We start from the raw sequence: 19,466 nt of genomic DNA, 5'->3' as shown, positions 1-19,466 counted from the left end.
CACCCAAAGAACACCATAACAACAGTGAAGCATGGTGGTGGCAGCATCATGCTTTGGGGCTGTTTTTCTTCAGCAGGAACTGGGGCTTTAGTCAAGGTTGAGGGAATTATGAACAGTTGCAAATACCAGTCAATATTGGCATCAAACCTTCAGGCTTCTGCCAGAAAGCTGAAGATGAGGAGGAACTTCATCTTTATGCACGACAACGACCCAAAGCATACATCCAAATCAACCAAAGAATGGCTTCACCAGAATAAGATTAATGTTTTGCAATGGCCCAGCCAGAGCCCAGATCTGAATCCGATCGAAAATCTGTGGGGTGATCTGAAGAGGGCTGTGCACAAAAGATGCCCTCGCAATCTGACAGATTTGGAGCATTTTTGCAAAGAAGAGTGGGACAAAATTGCCATATCAAGATGTGCTACACTGATAGACTCCTACCCAAAAAGACTGAGTGCTGTAATTAAAGCAAAAGGTGCTTCAACTAAGTATTAGTTTAAGGGTGTGCATATTTATGCAAGTAGGTTATTGTGTATTTTTAGTTTTTCTAATTTTCCCTGAAAAGATTTCAGTTTGTCTTTCTTTGACTTGTCCAGGTTATAGGACACATTAAAAGATGGAAAAAGTTCTGAAATGATTATCTTGTTTCCTTTTTATTACATCACACAAACCATGCATTTTAGAAGGGGTGTGTAGACTTTTTATATCCACTGTACTATCTCATGACCCACTACCTGTCCATACTGTGTTGAAAAATGGTGGTAACACACAGCCTAGGCTCTGCAAACTGGTATGTAAATAAGGGGCCTACCATAGCCAGCAACATGCCTGTTTACACAGTCTGTACTGTTAACACTGGATTTGTTTCTCCAGTGCAAACAGTCCAGACAGGTAGCGGATTGTGAGGAAATATTTGACGATTTTTGACAAGCATTCTCCAGAATTGCAGACTCCACCTTAAAGGAGTGCAATTCATCATCAACATGACAGCAACGGCCAGAGATGAGGGAAAGTACTGTAACATGAATGTTAAATGTCTACATATTTACATCTCACATCAACACCTGAAAACAATTGACTTGCCTTCAGAAACGCATGTTTTCCAGAATTATATAGGCCAAACAATTAACTTAAATCTGAATAATAATAAAAATTGACAACATCTAATGTTACAGTTTCCTTTTATTCATAACAGCAAGCAGAGTTAAGAGTCTTTTACATTATGGACAAAACGAATTAAATGGCACAGGAAACATTGAGATGTTCTCTTGGTACATTACTGCCGATCGGCCATTTTTCTTTACATCTACACAAACTTCTCAATTTCCACATCCAAACACACACAGACACATTGGTTTTCATTGAAGTTCCTCAACTATAACGAGGCAAACGTAATTTCAAAATCATGTTCTTTGTGGTGATTTAGGATCATTTTAAAAAGCACTATGTTCATGATGACCAACCGTCACTATGAAAATATTGTTACAGGCTTAACATTTGAGATGCTTTCACGTTTTTAAAGTGTTTTAAAATGCTACAATAGAAAAGTTATGTTCAAGTTTCAATCATTCCTCCACTTCATTACAAAGCCTGAAAATAGTCTCTTGCTCTATTGTGACACCCTGCAATACAAAGGCTTTTAACATCTGTTCATCAATGGCTCGTCACATGTGTGTAAAAACAATGACTAAAATGGTGATATCAATCAAGGTTAATTAATTAGCCTCAAATGCTAAAAAGATAAACTGTGGAATGGAATAAAGAATGATCGACCCATTTTTTTTAACCAGGTTCTTTTTAAAAATTAACACCCTAATAAATATAGAAAAAAAATCGTGGAATGCATAAATGACACCCAAGAAGAATTACTACAAATGTGATGCACAAGCAGCAACTAATCGTGTAACAAATAGCGATGCTGGTGAAGTCTTTCCTTTTTTTGGATAGGGGTTTGCATTTTCAAATTCCTCTGGTTATCCCACAAAACCTGAAATCTCTTTTCGGAGCGGAGGACCTGCAGCCTGATCAAAACAATTTGATCATGCTCTCCCTGGACTTGCCGACTCCGACCCACTTCACTGAAATGAGAAGAGAAGAGAGAAAGAGAGAGGAGAGAGAGACAAGATGTGAGTGGCAGCTTTGGCAGAGCGAATAAGACGAGTTTAGCTGCATTCTGTCCTTTTAATATAAAGTGCCTCTTTTACGAACCTGGCACCTGCAGGAAGTCCTCGATGAAGCGAATGTACTTCTGTGCCTGTGGCGGCAGATCCTCAAAGCTGCGGGCTGCCTCCGTGTTGCAGCACCAGCCGGGCAGCGTCTCGTAGTCCACGCACACCCGCGTCAAGACGTCCATGTTGGCTGCAACAGAAGCACATCAACAACACTCAGTCAAAGATTACAATATTCAGTTTTGTGAATATTTTTTGATTCCTCGCCAGGGTAACCACTTAACACAACCATACTGGCAAAAGTAGGAAGGATACAATGGAAAATCTGTACACATTTAAGAAAGTGCTTTTTTTGTCACACAACCACCATGGCCTAACCTGGAAAAATTAGTTCAACACTTCAAAAGGCCTTATTTTGAAAATATTCAATCTTATGCTTTTTTTAATACTTTTAAGACCCTGCGGATACCCTGCTCACAAGACATGATTGGAAACTGTGATCTGTATGCAAGAGTCGCATGTTTTTATAATCAGATACGGTGTGGTGTTCCTAAGTGTATCTCTTAAATGATTAATGTATGAGGGAGATCAGGGTTAGCATGTAGGCTGGGAGCAGCTGCAGTGCCATATGAGGCAGACAGAGAGGAGTTGTTTTACCATCCTCTGGTTCATTAGCCTAACAATTTAATTTGCTCTAGTCGGCGGGACAAACAGAGAGATAAATGTGCCTTCAAATCTGCTGAAAAATTGATTTCCAAATGGCCAGGCTGTAGCAGTTCCAGCTAGTAAAAGCTGACCTATGTGAAATAAGACATTAGGGAGCGTTGAAGCCATTTTAATTCACTTGTAAACAAATCCTATATGTTTCTGGTTTTAATACTTGATGTGTGGGTTGATGGATAGTCTGACACATGACTATTTTTAATCACGGCCAAAAGTGACAAACATCTACACCTAGCATTGCAGTCATCTACTGCAGGCAGGATGAACAAATGTCTAATTCAATCAATAAACGTCAAACAGTCACTGGTTCCAGCCTCTTAAATTTCTGCTTTACCATCACAGATTTAAAACCTTATTTGATGCTTGTTGTTGACCATTACATCCAGTAAGATTGTCCTGCAATGGGCAGTCAAAGAGAACATCTATATAACATCTAGATAGGTAGGAATGACCTACCAGGGAAACTTGGCAGAGGTTTTCCATCAACCTTATAGGCCACGCCCACTTTAATCTCAGACAGAGTGTCCAAAATGTCCAGCTTCGTCAGGGCAATCCTGGTAAATAAAGACAAAACAACAACACGCCACTCTGTTAAAAAAAGTGATGACCGCAGAAAAACCTGTATGATGGAGCTGAAGTCTAAACTGTGTCCCCAGTATTAATATCAGCAGGTGACACAGTATGGTGAAATGGCGTGATGGTTCCTTACGCAGAGAAGCCATTGACCATGTGGGCGTATCGGACTAGAATCAGGTCCAGCCAACCGCAGCGCCGCCTCCTGCCCGTCGTCACACCAAACTCTCTCCCTCTGGACTGCAACAGTTCCCCAGTCTCCTGCAATATGAGCGACCACACAAGTGCACACTGTCAACAGTGGAGGGGAAAAACTACTGCTTTGAAGGACTGTTTCCTTTAACAATCAGCCGTATAATAATATAATAATAATAATGAATACTGTGTTCACTCCGTGGCTCTTTTAACACATTCATGTATCTAGAGACAGTCGGCTGAATCCCTATTATGCTGCTTCAGATTCTTCAGTGTCTTCACTCACATTATCCTGCTCTGTGGGGAAAGCCCCGACTCCAACGCGGGTGGTGTAGGCTTTGACCACGCCGTAGACTCGGCCGACGTATGACGGAGGCACGCCCAGGCCGGTGCACACTCCACCCACAGTGCAGTTAGAAGACGTGACGAAAGGATACGTCCCTGTACAGAAGAAATGTGTGTTAAACCCAGGGGGGGACAAAGCCAGCCGTCCATCTCCATAATTCAATTCCACAAACCCCCTGCCTGTGTTCACTCACCAAAGTCAATATCCAGGAGAGCAGCATTGGCTCCCTCCACCAGGATCTTCTTACTGGGTCCAGTGAGAGCTTTGTGCATGAAGTACACGCCATCAGTCACCAGAGGGCGCATTCTCTCTGCAAAGGCCTGAAACACAGCAACCACAAAATAATCTTTAGACCGACTCTAGATGAATCTATAACGAAATATTTATGAAAAGACTGTTTACTTGAGTAATGAAAACACTGAACTTGTTTAGCAATAAACACGCGCACAGATGTTTTTGACAGATGTATTTTCCCTGCGTTTAGATCACTGAAAACTGAGCTTTTGAAAAATGCTTACCGGGAAACCGATCTTTCTAAACTCTGTTTTGCCTATATTAAAACAGGCGAAAAAGAGCTTTTTGGAAACGCTGACATTATGACCTTAATTTGTACGTTGATATCGTTCTTCATGTGACATGAACCATTCACCAAAGAGGAGGGGCTACAGCTTTGTTTATTTGATACTGTTACGATTAATTGCATGTTTAACAAGGCAATCTAGCTTTACTTCATCATTATACCATTTTTAATCCACCTTTCTGTACACAGGATAAAGTCCACGCAAAAGGCAATTCTGGACAAAGTAGATGCTCTATACCAGGGGTGTCCAAACTTTTTTCACCGAGGGCCACATACAGAAAAATCTACGAAGGGCCGGGCCACTTTGCAAAAATAACACATTTATCAGGACATGTAGCTGCTCTGATGTTTAGTTTCATAGTGTCTTCGTAAATTGTAATCCTTCTTCACGGCAACACTTTACTTGCACATTAAATGCCATTAACCCATTGATGACGGCTGCTGCGCGATGCCACATTGGCTCTCCTGCCTGATGCTGCATCGTGCAGCATTATTACTTTATCTAATTTTCATGGCATTCCCAGCATTGAATGCACTGTCGTTGGTTCAAATACACATGAGGTGGGTTTTGTTGATTTTTTTAAGACCACGTGACCACCCAAAAGTTGTGTGGTTTGCTGAAAATCATGTCAATCAAAAAAATAAAAAATAAAAATAATAATAAAAAAAATACGCCAGCTATGTCGGCGACAGAACAGTTAGTGGCGTTTGGTGCGCAGAATCAAGGTCTACTATAGACTACTGACGAAAATCACACAACACATTGCATCTATTTATTAACAATATTTAATAATTTTTTAATTCATCTAATTTTGACGATTTTTAGAAATATTTGTTGGTTTGTAAGCGCTAAGGGAGCATGTTCAAATAAAACATGTGAACCTTAACTTTTAAATGTATTTTATTTCATGTTTCTATGTGCTACACAGGCTTAGATATTAAGGTTTTGGTAGACTTGACAATTCGTACTATTTTTTCAGAAAACCCTCAGGCATTAAGGACATGCATCCTAGATTGCCATAGTCATCAATGGGTTAATACACCCAGTGTTTTCTGCTTTTACGTCTAATGTCCAGCTTGGTGAAAATAGTAGCCAGCCGAGATCCCACCTGTTAACGAAATCTATTTCTCTATGATTGTATAACATATTAATGCTCATTCTATTCACCTATTCACCTCACATTGAACTCTGTGGCACAAACACTGTGGTAAACATGTTTTTCTTAAAACTGCCTTGTCACATCAAGATGTGAAACACACAGCACATTCTGTCCAAGGACTTATTGCACTTATCAGTGCAATTGTATCATCTCCCTTGCAAGACCTGGACACACAAACAAGTGTGTATACGCCTATTTTTTGGACCATATAAACCTCTGCTATTTCTGTTCAATCTTTGTATTCAATCATGTAAGCTACACTTGTGATACATGTTGTTTGACCCTTGCATTTGCTGTTTGCAAGTAAACTTCACCTGCTTTTCAGAAGGCCTGACTCAGTTTCAATTATTCAAACACTTGGGTAAATGATTCTAGTAACACCACCCCTCCAAAGGGGGTCCGGGGGTATGCCCCCCCGGGAGATTTTTTTAAGTTTTTAAAGTGAAATGCATGAATCTGGTGCACTTTGAGAGGGAAATTAAGAGGCTAAAGCTGAAGAATTTTGTATGAAAAAAAATTTAAACACTGTGTCAGATGAATTAGAAGCTATTGGAGAAGGACAAATGGATTTTCCATAATAATATTAATTTAAATTAAAATATTATGCAGGGTCCTCGGGGATGGCCTTGGTGCTCTTTTTCTTTTATGGGACATATTTCTCTGTAATATAATGAGTGCATTTAGATTATTTAAAAATTAAAAGGGCCATATTGCATTATATTTTTAAAATCGGCCGCGGGCCAATAAAAATCGGGCCGCGGGCCGCAGTTGGCCCGCGGGCCGTAGTTTGGACACCCCTGCTCTATACGGATGGTGAAACATCCAAAATCCATGTAACTGAAGCAACTAAATGGAATTCAGGCATTATTTATATAGACCTGTGCTTTTCAAAACGTGACATGTCACATGTCCCATGACAGTTTTCCCTGGCTCTAAATGAGAGTCTTTCCTCACCTTCAGCTGTGCCAGTTCACTGTCTATGTCCACGTTAAGGTTGGGATACATGGTCAGGAAATGTTCTGCCAACATACGAAACCTGGAGACGACAGAGTATGTTCATTAAGGTCTATGTGCGTCCCTCTGTATGTACACATACCTCCACAAATCAATTTTACAACATGATATGATGCCTGAAAGCATGACGCCAGCTGTTTTCATGTGTGTACCACTGCCTGCCAGTTGTTGCCACCTGGTGGCAGGACAACATAAAGACACTACAATTACAGAAGCATTCATTTATGATATTTAGACAGACATCTGCAGATTGTGATAAATTATGGTAACCCTCATACCTTCAAAATATTTTCACAAATAAAAGGTTATTCTTTGGTCATAATAGCAAAACCAAAAATTAATAAACGGACATTGAATGCTCTGCCCACTACGAATTCACCATCCCGATCCTTATTTGTTTCAAAATCTTATCAAAGTTTAAAATATTAAACTTGGCATAGGGACTTCAGACACTGATTTGAGGTTCCCATCTCATTTGAAGTCACTGATGATAAAGCAACAGAACGAGGAAATGGAATGGAATGGGAAAAGAATAAAAACTCACTTGTCCTCAAAAACCTTAAAATCTGCGACGAGATCACAGACGCGCAGGCCATTCCGAGCAGCTTTGGAGGAGTAGGCTGGACCGATGCCCTTTTTGGTGGTTCCCAAACTGGAAAAAAAAAATATATAAACTAGATTAATAATCAGAATGAACAATTATTAAAATAGTAAATAGTCACTCTATTAATACAATATATATAACTATTGAGTAGATTTACTTTTTCCCTTCTTGTTGCTGTCTCTGCTGCTCCTGGATGCCGTCCACAGCTTGATGGAAGTTGAACACTAGAGGCAGCAAGACGGACTGTCAATAAGAGGATTCCTTCTTATTCAAAATTTAAAAAATGAGAACATGCTTACTCACCAATGTGGGCACGATCAGATATCTTTAATCTCTCTTCCCATCCCTGTAAACCTGCACACAATACAATAAATGACATGAGCACCACAGCAAAATGTATGCAGCGGTCATTATTACATCATACATGCCATTACAGGTCTCTTGTGTATGAGGGACAACTCCAAATAGGTGACATTACTCATACCGAATGTTTCCCCTTTGATATTATCGTGTGTATTTTCAACTCTTATACAAATGCAAAGAAATCACACCACATACTTGTTATACCTGCCTCATGAGGGAACTTAATTATATTTCTACTCCGAACATTGAAGTGACATACAAACAACGCCACAGTAGACCTTTTTCGCAGTAGACATTTTAACTTCTCATAGACATAAAGCACAGGTGTTACTGACAACATGAGCAATGGCTCTGTTATAACTAAGTATGACATGCTAGCATGGACAGTGGACAACAGGACCCTGAAGCAGCTAAATGGAATGTTTCCAATGACACAAGCAGTGTCATAACCGACACCGATTTATTTTTAACATGTCCATTTATGCATGTGTACTAGGGCCCGACCGATATGGATTTTTGGGTGCCGATGCCGATTATTTTCTGAGAAATTACGATAACGATTAAATCGGCCGATTATTTAAAAAAAAAAATCCCATAAATATATATTGAAAAAATTTACTTTTTTGAACCCTTGAATATATATAAATACTTGTTACTGTCAATAGGTGTACAGGAACTTTTTATTTATTGGAATATGCATTATCTAAAAAAAAATAAAGTGTTACAAATATGTCTCAAGTGACATGACGCATTTTTAAACTCAGACATTAAGCATTTTATGTAACTGCACCCAACCCTCTGGAACTCCCTCCCTCCAAACATCAGCATCTCAGACTAAATAAACTCATTCAAAAGTCAACTCAAAACTCACCTCTTTCAGAAAGCATAATTACACCGGACTCCACTCCAAACCTTATCTTTAATTTGTCTGTATTTTGTTTTCTTTTTCTATAAGTATGATTTTATATGTTTGATGTAAAGTGTCTTTGAATGACCTCCAATAAAGCACAATAAATTCTATATAATAACTATAGTAATATCAACTACTATTAACAGTAAAGAGATGACCAATGACTCTGCTATTGGTGTTGGGAACTGTCAAGTGTGAATCAATCCACACCTGCTGCTGCTGTTAATATGCTATATGGCTACCTCCGGGGCAGCAATGCATCTCACTTAACATGATTACTGAACAAAAATTAAAATAAAAAATAAAAATCGGCAAAAAATCGGCGGCCATTTTGCCGATGCCGCTTTTTCGGAGATGTGCTATAATCGGCCGATATATCGGTCGGGCCCTAATGTGTACATCACTTTTCTTAACCCTGTTAAAAAGTAACACCAGAACCGCTAGAATATAAGATAAGAATGAAAATGGGGATAGAAACTGAATAAAGAATACCACAACTCAAACTCTTTCACAAGTAGAAACAGTTGTAAGAAGCGACTTCGGACTTATGGACAGAAAATGCTTGATCGCACTTTTCGATCAGCCTGTCCCTTGGCATTACCAGCAGGGCTCACATCTGCTGATCTTAATTGTGGAGTTGGTGTGTGCCAGGACACCAAAGCAGAAATGTAAGTGGCCATACAGGGCTTTAAAAGAGTAATACAAATTTAAATCAATTTGAAAAGTAACTGTGAGACAGTGTACGGAGGCGGACGCAGGGGCTATGTGTTAATGCCTCTTTGTGCTGGTAGTAAGTCCAGCAGCTGCATGTTGGAGCAGCTGGAGGGGAATGGGCTGATACTCAAAAGAAAAATGCATAACAGTACTCAAGAGGAGAATGAAATCATGTACAACTTTATGTAGGTCAGCAGTTGATAAACATGACCTGATTTGAAAGATAGATTATATTGAGCTGGTAAAAACAAGAACAGTACAACATGTTTGACTTGGTTGTCAAAGTTTATCAAAATTATATTTTCTAAAAGACGACAATAAGGCAATATCACTGGTATTTCCAAAAACGTTACCTTTGCCTTTTTGCAGGTTCTTTTCGGCCTCCTCGAACAGACCGGGCAGGTGGATCACCACACCGTTTCCTGTTATGCAAGAGAGAACCATCAGTCATCATGAAAGAATACCGTCATGCACTATCACATGACATATTTCTAGTGAGTGACAAACTAACTACTGAGGTTTTATTTATACAACACAAACTATCTGCTTACACTAACAACTGTTCCTTTAATGCTTTCTCTTTAAGCATTTCAGGTTTTATTGGGGGGAGTAGCTACCAAAATCAGGAAGTGTGAGATCAGGAAACCACTTAACATTGAAATGGTGATTATGATAACAGAGCCTTGTAGCAAAACTGCGTACATTTACACTGGCTGTTAATTATTCCACATTTGGTTTGTTGTCAACTTTAGTAACCCTTTGTGTAACTTTGTGCAGTCCTTGTTACGTCTTCTGTGCAATAAACACAGTCTAATGCAACAGCAGCACTGCAATAAATGATCTTAATAAAAAGTTGAAATGTTCAGTTCTTAAGGTGTAAGTTTTATGGTAATTTCGAAAGGTGCAGTTTGTGGTTTCTATTATTTTGTCCACCTGTGTTGATGCAGTGCAGGTAATAGCTCTCGGCTAAGTTTACCTGTAGACTGTAAATAAAATAGGGTGTACCTGATAAACAGTGTATTGTATATATACACAGGCCAATTCCCTACCTACATACCAACTGATAAGTCTGTGTGGCGGTTGCTTCTGATGTTTGGATTTTATTAGCCTCCTTATCTTCCCTCCAACTTCAAGTCTTTTCAAAATAAAACAGTGTTATTATAATAATCAATGGTCTCGTACCGATGAAAGAGAGAGCTTTCTTGTTGAGCACTCCGCTGGGCAGCAAATGGAAGTCGTACTCCACCTTGTCCACGACCACCGTGTGACCCGCGTTGTTTCCTCCCTGCGAACAACACAAACATTGAGCTGGCTAGTGCGCACTAGTTTGTCTGATAAGAGAAAGGTAAACAACAGATACGAAGCCACATGGTCGCCTATGTCCAGCACTTCGCCTGTTGTTTCATGAGAACGGGGTCACGCCGTTCAGCACGTGCAGTAACGATTTTTCCTAGTTGTTTTCGGTTACACGACAACAAGAAATACACAAGTCTACTAAATGTCAGTGAGATGACCATGAAGAGGAACAGCTGGGTAACACCATATACTGTATGTAAGGGTAACACCGCTCGGTCAGTGCCATTAAAAACACCGTATACTTTTATCAGTCAGCGGAGGTCATTTGCTGGATTCAGTACACATCTGCTACCACCACAAAAAAAACCTAACGGGTTAGCAGCAGTCCCCACTAGCATTAATTTAGCACTTCCACATCCGGGAGGTCAGACACAAGGTTGTCGAATATCTAACGGTCACGATTCACAACAAACTCCCGTTGAGGTTTTAACAACGACGCCATTGTGTGAAGCGGTCATTTTGAGTGTTAGTGGTGAGTTTAAATCGGCGGCGTAGTTAGGTAGCCTACCTGGCACCTGCACACAATGTCCGCATCCATTGCGAGTAGGTCCACAACTTTCCCCTTGCCCTCGTCGCCCCATTGCGCCCCGAGCACGACGGTCACTTTGTTCTGAGGCTCCTTATGGGCGCGGAGGAGAGCCTCCCGAGAGGCGCTCTCTCGGGGCCGCTTCACCACCGGCTCCCCGTTCAGGGACACGGTCTCCCGGCCGTTAACGTTAGCCATGGTGCTCTCAGATGCCATGCTGCTGTGCTCCTGCTACAAACCGGAACATCGTTTTACCGCGTTTCTCTGCGTCACGGGAAGTGTCCTTCCGCAGCTTCGCCGCTAGATGGCAATGCTGCTTAGTATCAAAACCTCTGTTATGTTATAGTCCTTGATAAAAAATCTACCGTCTACCCTGCACAGTTATCAATTTAATCAATTTAATCTTTGTTTTAATCTATTAAGACTGTTTTTCTTTGAGGTTTACTAAGTTGAATACTACACTTTAGTCCTCCAGAGTCTGGACAGACTACACAGCTTGTTCAGTATTTGTTGACCTTTCATTTTAACCAGCTCAAATCCAATGCATTATGCACACTCACCACACAAATTGATGTGTTAACATTGGGTCAACTAACTGGCTTGTTGTAATTTGATTTGATTGTTAATGTGCTCTATTGTAGCAAAGCATCTTTTAACAATGCGGTCAGAATCAGCCATGCATTATTATTTATATCCTCAATACTATGTCCTGTTAAAGGGTTTCATTGTCCACATTAAGTCATAAGCCACACCCCTATACTTCCACACTTTAGGTCTGTTGTCTTTTTGAAAACCGATTATTACAGAATAAAAATATGGGATCCATTATTACAGTTGCCAATGTAATAAAAGTATAAAATATTGAACATATGGAAAGGTGAGCATTAATAACCTCGTCGTCTTGCCATACAACACTGATTGACACTACAATGGGTGTATCAAAGTTATCATTGTCAAAAGCAAAGTCAGCGTTTTCAACTTGTGAGCATTCTTGTAAGGCCATCTCCATTCCAGGTGATACTTTTTTTCCCCTGGTGCATGCTCCATTTTTAATTTGCATTTTATCAAACCCACAGCAAACAAACTGAGTGTATGTGCGGCGGCCACATAATGTCATGTCTGCTGGAACCCAACTACTCAAATCTGTCTCGCCAAGCAGTAGTTATTTTATTACTGAGTAAAATAAGTTAATGTGCAGATGAAGTATAGGCCTACTTTTTGACTATGAAGTATTTTTGTTGTCATATGTTTAGCTAACTTATATGACAGGCGCAAACTGTATGGAATCTCCATGGCTGATTGTCTTCCCCACTTCCACCCCATAATCCACTGATGAAGGTATTAAGATCAGGTTACTGGATGAGTCCTATACCTTCTATCTTTCATATGTTTGTTTTAATCATTAATCCTCAATCATATCTAAGGGTCAAATGGGACATCTTTCAAAGTGGTGAATTTCTAATATAACAGAACACAAAAGTGAAAGTTTGATGGCCGTCATCAATAATCGCGGTTTAATGATGATTTCGTAAACCCTAGTTTTGTTTGCGGTCTGGATTTCAATTAAGGCACCCAATGTAGCATTTTGACAAATCATATTATGAAAACAGAAATTATTAAGTTAATATATGGTTGTTTATTCAGTCATCATAAAATAATAATTATGGCCATATCACAGTGTATACTCAACCAACAGTAAAAAGTGACTGAATAAAGGCTTAGGCTGAAACAAAAGCTTATAGATGCATATCCTAGGTTAAATCTATCCACCTTAAAGGACAAATAAAGAAGTAAACCAAGATCTAAGTAACATTATTCACATGTGTGACCCTAAAAAATGGCATTACAAACCATTATCTTGAAAACAAAAAAGAGTAGCACATTTTTAAATTGACTTTGGCATTCCATTATTTTCCTAACAATAGAAATACATATCATTTTAATCTCTTTGTTTGCTTTTTAAAAAGTAAACTTGAAAAATACCTGTCAGATCATATTATATCTTATTTATTAATACAACATTTGGACACAGTCTGAAAGTGACTTTGATTTTGCCCTGAACATAATCTGCATTATTATAAACCCAAATCCTTAACTTCATAACTTTTATAACTGTAATAAATAAACAGCGGTTTAGTGTGATCATAGTAGCCTGCTTTATTGATAAGACCTTTAGCTCCGTTTTGTAGTAAAACTATTAAAGTTACAGTTGTTTATGTTTATACATGTTGACCAATTGTAATATGTCGGTATGAATCAAGTTATATATCATCATTATGTGAATACGAACCTGTATTGTCAGAGCGTCAAGTGGACTGCAGTAAATACATTTTCGTATTGCTTGCTATTTTATTAACAATCCTGTTGTCATTAGCACATAATAACAATTGCATAATTTGCTGGCATCAGCGTCACCATTACTGTCTCTGTATATTCCAATGTAAATTATTTATGAAAACACATTTTTTCCCCAATCGCTTTAAAGCAAATTCACCATATCGGCTTGTATAAATATAAAGGAACTCGACTTTCCTTGGCATATGAATCTACCACAGACCAACATGGGACAAAAGAATCATCCACGCACAAAGCAACTTGCTCAAACTTTATTCATTGTAAAAAATGCTATAAAAAAACAGAGTAATCAGAGTAACCAGTAGCATAAACCTTTTTCACGTTTTCTTTCTGAGCACGTTCAGAGGGGCGAACACAGCAGTGGCCTACAGAACTGACAGGCAGACGTTACAACCACTGGCTGTCAATTCATAGGTCATCACCTTGTGCCCCAATTATCACTTCTCCAGCTATACTTCTAAACCTCAATGGCTTAAAAGTGGCTACGAGGAACTTTCCATTTCAGTTAATCGTAGCGGCCCCTTTGGACAGAAGCGGCAGTGTTTTTAATGACGCCAGCTGTGGTTCCTGGGTGAGCGTACCCATGACAAAGGCATCAAGAAAAAACTATACAAAAATAGCATGAGACTCTATTTTAAGAAATATTTAAAAGTTCCTCATAGCTACTTTACATAGTATGAAACAGAGAGCTCTGGGGATCATTCAGCAGCAGTACTCTCAAAAGAGATGAAGTTAAATATCCCAGAAATGTTTGTTGGGAAGTCCAGGCTTCACACGTTGTCTTTCGGTGGCTCTCTGCAGGTAACAGCACCTCCACTGGAACACACACACAGCTTCCACATGGAGTTGCTGTTACATCCAGTGAGCACCAGAAGACCTCAAATGGACGGCAGCTGCTCCAGGTTCTTCTCCAAGCCAGTCATGGAAGAACCAGACATCTTCTGAGTCCCTTTGCTTCTTCAGTTGGTTGGATAGCTACTGTGGAAACACCTGAGATAAAAGAAAAAGCCAACAGAGAGAGAGAGAGAGAGAGAGAGAGAGAGAGAGAGAGAGAGATGGTGTGAGAGAAAGCACCTGCAGGTTAACTCAGGATTTGGACTTGGTGTTGGTTGCTTTAGTAAGCGAGGAGCCTTCCGACTTGCAGGCAACTTTGTACCGGGAGCAATTTCCTCCTCCCAGTTTTTTTTTTATTGCTCCCCGAAGTAGACGCCGGCATCATTTGCTCACACACTCTTCCAACAGAGCGGCCAAAGGGCCAAGGCCTGGGCTAGATAACACAGATTTTATGGTTGCTGTCAACACGAGGGCGCCTTAACGATATGTGAATATATGGGTGTGTCTGACCTATGTACCTGCAGAGCCCTTGCGTTTCCTGCTTACACTGACATTTGTCCTCATAATTACTAAAAGATTAGCCTCCATAGTGTGTCAATATCCTATCAGTTGGAGCCCTAATAGAGTTATTTCTGCAAAATTCTGTATTACATTTGGTTCTCCCTTTCTCTCTCTCTCTTTCTGCCTGGCTCAGTGTGCAGAGGAATATATCTCTGTAGACTTTGCCTTGTAGTAAAACTCTGTGCACGGAGAACAACAGAACAATAAAGTAATTAAATGATTAGCAGCTTTGAGGCCATTTTCTTTTACTGTGTTGAATAGACCAATCAGACTGCATCCATCTCTTTCCGCCTCTTTTGAAGACAGGAACATCAACATTGATTAGGAAGTATACGTAGAATTGCATGTAGTAAAACATTAGTTAAGATCTTCAGCATGTTAACGTAAGTACGAAACATAAGGTGTCTTAAGACATATAGAGGGATTTTAATGCAGTCAAAAATAATTATGGCGGTAATATTTTTTTCTGCTTTTATATTCTAGGGAAAAAATATAATGGTTGTCCTTGCATTGTTTTAACCATATAAAATTCACATAGATAGCAATTTTCAGTTTTCAGTTCAAGAACTTACACTCACCCAACATGGCTTTCAGAGGACAAGGCCAAAGGTCTGAAAAGCAGCGAGGTGTCTTGACACAGCCGTCCGGGGGGCTAAAGGGGGAAATACAGAGAAGAAAAAAGAAGACCAAGACAGGATGAAGACACAGAGGATGAAAAACCCCCAAATAGAGCTGCATTTTGCTCGTGACTGTCAACCAGCGACGGTCCAAGCAATGGCAGCGAGGCAGTGCAGCCAGTTTAAGGGATCAGGAGTTGGCGGAAGGTTAATTATTACACTTGCAGTCAATATTTAACAGGCCTCAGCGCCCTGCCCCTCAGTCCAACATCCTGATTCCACACGGAGCGACACAGAGGGTAGGGCCGGAGTAAAGCACATCTCTTTTGTCCACCTGCATAGAAAATATGTATTCAACGCCCCGCATGACCTCAGTACAACCACTGCGAGAAGTATACTATAAGCTACCTTTTCTGAGCCTTACCTGGGAATCGAAAGGTTTGAACTCAAGCATGTCACAAAAGGATCTTGCATATTAATTTAAACATTCAAAAAGATTCATTTGTTTGTGAGTGAGACTTTCTTGCTTTATCACTGCGTTTAGTTTTTTTCTTACTTTATTGGTGTGAATGCTGAAAGCACACATGTTCTTCTATGTATTTACTGTTATTCGGCATTTATTGGTCACCTAACTAGTTCAGCATGCTATCATTTCAGAGATATTCAACGTTTTATGAAAAATTCCTCCCATTCAAATGAATGGGACACATGTGGAAACGCTGAGCATAGACAAACTTTTCTAGTCATTCATATTTTACCCTATATACTTCATTCATATTCAAAATGTTCAAAATCTTTCATTCATTCATTGATCCATTCAATTCTCAAATCACATTCATAGTTTTCAAAATATTCAACCATGTAAAACTCATGGGACGGAATGTTCAGTCCTAGAGTGGGTGGCATCATAGAGTGATGTATCAGAAAAATGATAAACAACTCGATCTCTTGGGCACAACAAAACTCCACTTTTATACATCATTTATGTTTAAACAGAATTCCTTTCCTGGTTGTAGATACTGTATGTGTCCATTGAATCAAACAGACCAATACTTATGGGAGCTGCCAGCCTCCAAGTGAAGGAAAGTCCAACCTATTCTCCCATAGGGCACCATATTTAAGAAATTTGGAAATCTCTTGGCGAGTCAAGTTGGTACCACTCTTTTAAACTGCTCTGGTTCTGACATTCTTCACAGTACTAACACAATTTTCACACAGTGTCTTCATCAGCTTCTTCCAGTTCTAAAGTCTTGCAAGTTAGGCCACCTTACAATATGTAAACCATGATGGTCAAGACAATATGAGCTTTTAGTGTTTTAGCTGTAAACGCAGCGTGATGCACTGAGGTATCAGCACATGAGCTCATTCTGCATTTACTGCTGTCCCTCTCTCTCTCGCTCTCTCTCTCTCTCTCTCTCTCTCTCTCTGTCTCTCTCTCTCTCTCTCTCACACACACACACACACACACACACACTACACAAACTACAAGAAGATATGCAACTCAGGGCTATGAAGCAATGGCAAAGGAGGAAGCAAAAGACTAAGTGGATTGTAGACCCTGGCGTGCAGAGGGTGCAGAGTGCACTTTGATGCTTGCAGATTATTAAGTGAAAAATAGGAATCTTATGGTACATATTTTTGTTCATAACTGAGTACAGAACTTTTTGAATTATGGTAAATGGCCCTAAATATACTAGGTCATTCTTTAATTTGAGGACAACAGTAAAATGACTCATGACACGGGAAACAGATTACTTATTGTACTGGTCTACAGTCATGTTACCATTGTTTTGCACTGGTTTTAAGGGGCTATGGTACCTTCATTCCATTCTAGTTCACTTAAATTGTTATCATTTTAGTATCTTTTCTTCCTGCCGTTTAAGAGGAGTGCCTGGAACATAAAAGAGATGCTATCTGCTGATCAAACAGGGCAAAAGTCTTTTTTGATAATGATTCATACCAACAGATTCATAATGAAACAGAATGTATTTCAGCCGGAAATGCTCCACTGTCGGCCCCTTGTGCAGACATCTCTCCATATGAGAAATACTGTTTCAACTACAGTATATGCCACCGCACCGCAATGCCTTTAATTGGGCTGGAGAAGTCTAACACTTTGGGAAAATATAGATATTTAGCCTTGGCGTCTTCTCTTTTATTCATAAACTTGCGCTATCTTATCTCAGAAGGTCAAGGGATTGGCATGCCTGGGTGCAGAGTCCAGTGTCTCCAAGAGATAGATAGAGACAGAGAGAGAGAGAGAGAGAGAGAGAGAGAGAGAGAGAGAGAGAGAGAGAGAGAGAGAGAGAGAGAGAGAGAGAGAGAGAGATTATGTGCACAGTATTAATCCAGCTCAAAGATAAAAAAAAAAAAAAGTTGTGCGTTTGCTCCTTTGAATCCACGGCGCCTTAGGTCATAATCATTTCTGCCGCAATTAAGATCAGATAGTGACATCATCAATCTGCTGACCGTGGAATTATCTCGCAGTATACGCAAGGTCACAATCTGGTTTCAGAAATGATTGACTCCATTAGGGTAGTTGGTCTTCTTTTATGGGGATAAAATGTGTTCCCTTTTCTGAGCTCAATTTGCTTCTTTGATTTTAGGACACTTTCCAGCTTCGGTCTGTCACTTCCCCCTTCCTTCAATTATGTGTTATGTCTGCAAATGTGTGTTTAAATGTGTGCCGGGTTTTTAACGGGAGGGTCACTCACACACTTTAGACACATTTTAGACCTACAGAAGTTATCAGGCAAACATGTGACCGAATGATATCTGATGACTCAGGTTTCTGACAGGGAGAGAGCCAACCCAGTTTTATTTTACTTTCTGAATAGGCAAGAAATCTAGTAGTAGGCCTATATGACAGATCATATCTGAGTTGGCCTAATCCACCTTCTTCATATTTTAATGCCTGGACATGTTGACACAGTATGGTTGTATTTGAAAAACACAACTTTCAGTGTAAGCTATAGGCCTACCAATGAATTACTTTGTCCTGATAACAGTGTCTTACTGGGATCCAATATGAACAACAATGAGTTGAAAAAAGGATCAGGTAGCCTACCTCCATGTACCAATCAGTTTAGCAACATTTGAATCTGATCTGATAAATGTTGGGTTGTACAAGAGGCTAGGTAGCAGTAGCACCCTATAGGTATAGGCTACTGTAGGCTACTTGCTCCTGTAGTTTCACTAGACAGTTAGCTTAAGCTAGCTAGCTATCTGGAATGGCTGGTCCTCAGTTTGTAAAAATGTGCAAGGGTTTATCTAACAAGTCACAACAACTCAATACATAATACTATTTAATTTATTAAGATGGAGTAAAGTTAGTCCACTCCATTCATGTTGGAAAGTAGGCCTATATTCATTTTTACACTCCATCTTAATAAATTAAATAGTATTATGTATTGAGTTGTTGTGACTTGTTAGATAAACCCTTGCACATTTGGCAGTTTCGGGGCTCCATAGACATGCATGGTTATGTCCCACATAACAGTCAATATCTTAAAAATTTCAAATACTCTCAATAAAATAATAGATAAGAGGCCATATTTGGCTGAATTTGAGTTTTTCAGTGGGGAGCGTGTCTATGTTCCCACAGCCCTATGTTCCAATATCCTAAATGTCTAATTAATCTAACTAAATGTATATAATAGAGAAAGTCTGTGTGTGTGCATATGTCGATCTCACTCCTATTCTAACCTCTCGCTGTCCCCTTGCCCTTTAACCACCCAGCTGTGATGCCTGAACCTAACCTCCAATTACAAAGGACCTAATTTTGAAAAGAAAAAATATATACAGTTAAAACCATAATTATTCATACCCCTGGCACATTTTGACTTAAAGTTACTTACCAGCAAGCTT

At 39.6% G+C, this 19,466-nt stretch overlaps 1 protein-coding gene across 1 annotated transcript; it reads right to left on the bottom strand.

The window, feature by feature from the left end:
* Positions 1–1,170: 1,170 nt before the first annotated feature.
* adssl (adenylosuccinate synthase, like) lies at positions 1,171–11,469 on the bottom strand. The gene is made up of 13 exons (XM_080040723.1): positions 11,215–11,469; positions 10,533–10,635; positions 9,704–9,772; positions 7,667–7,717; positions 7,521–7,587; positions 7,304–7,411; positions 6,700–6,781; positions 4,199–4,325; positions 3,946–4,100; positions 3,601–3,725; positions 3,348–3,445; positions 2,209–2,358; positions 1,171–2,078 (listed from the first exon to the last, which is right to left on the bottom strand). Exons 1-13 carry the CDS (start codon positions 11,446–11,448, stop codon positions 2,026–2,028), a joined length of 1,422 nt encoding a protein of 473 aa, XP_079896849.1. The 5' UTR covers positions 11,449–11,469; the 3' UTR covers positions 1,171–2,025.
* Between the last annotated feature and the right edge of the window lie 7,997 nt (positions 11,470–19,466).

This window comes from Ammodytes marinus (genome assembly GCF_949987685.1).
Source record: "Ammodytes marinus genome assembly, chromosome: 14".
Classification (NCBI taxonomy): domain Eukaryota; kingdom Metazoa; phylum Chordata; class Actinopteri; order Uranoscopiformes; family Ammodytidae; genus Ammodytes; species Ammodytes marinus.
Note: the sequence above shows the minus strand (reverse complement) of the source record. Positions and strands in the feature narration are given on the sequence as shown.

Coding starts and splice junctions, on each gene's coding strand:
- adssl (XM_080040723.1), bottom strand. CDS start 11,448: ATGGCATCTGAGAGCACCATGGCTAACGTTAACGGCCGGGAGACCGTG. Junction 4,326..6,699: donor GTGAACTGGCACAGCTGAAG/GTGAGGAAAGAC, acceptor GCTGTGTTTCAG/GCCTTTGCAGAGAGAATGCG. Junction 3,446..3,600: donor ATGGTCAATGGCTTCTCTGC/GTAAGGAACCAT, acceptor TTTATTTACCAG/GATTGCCCTGACGAAGCTGG.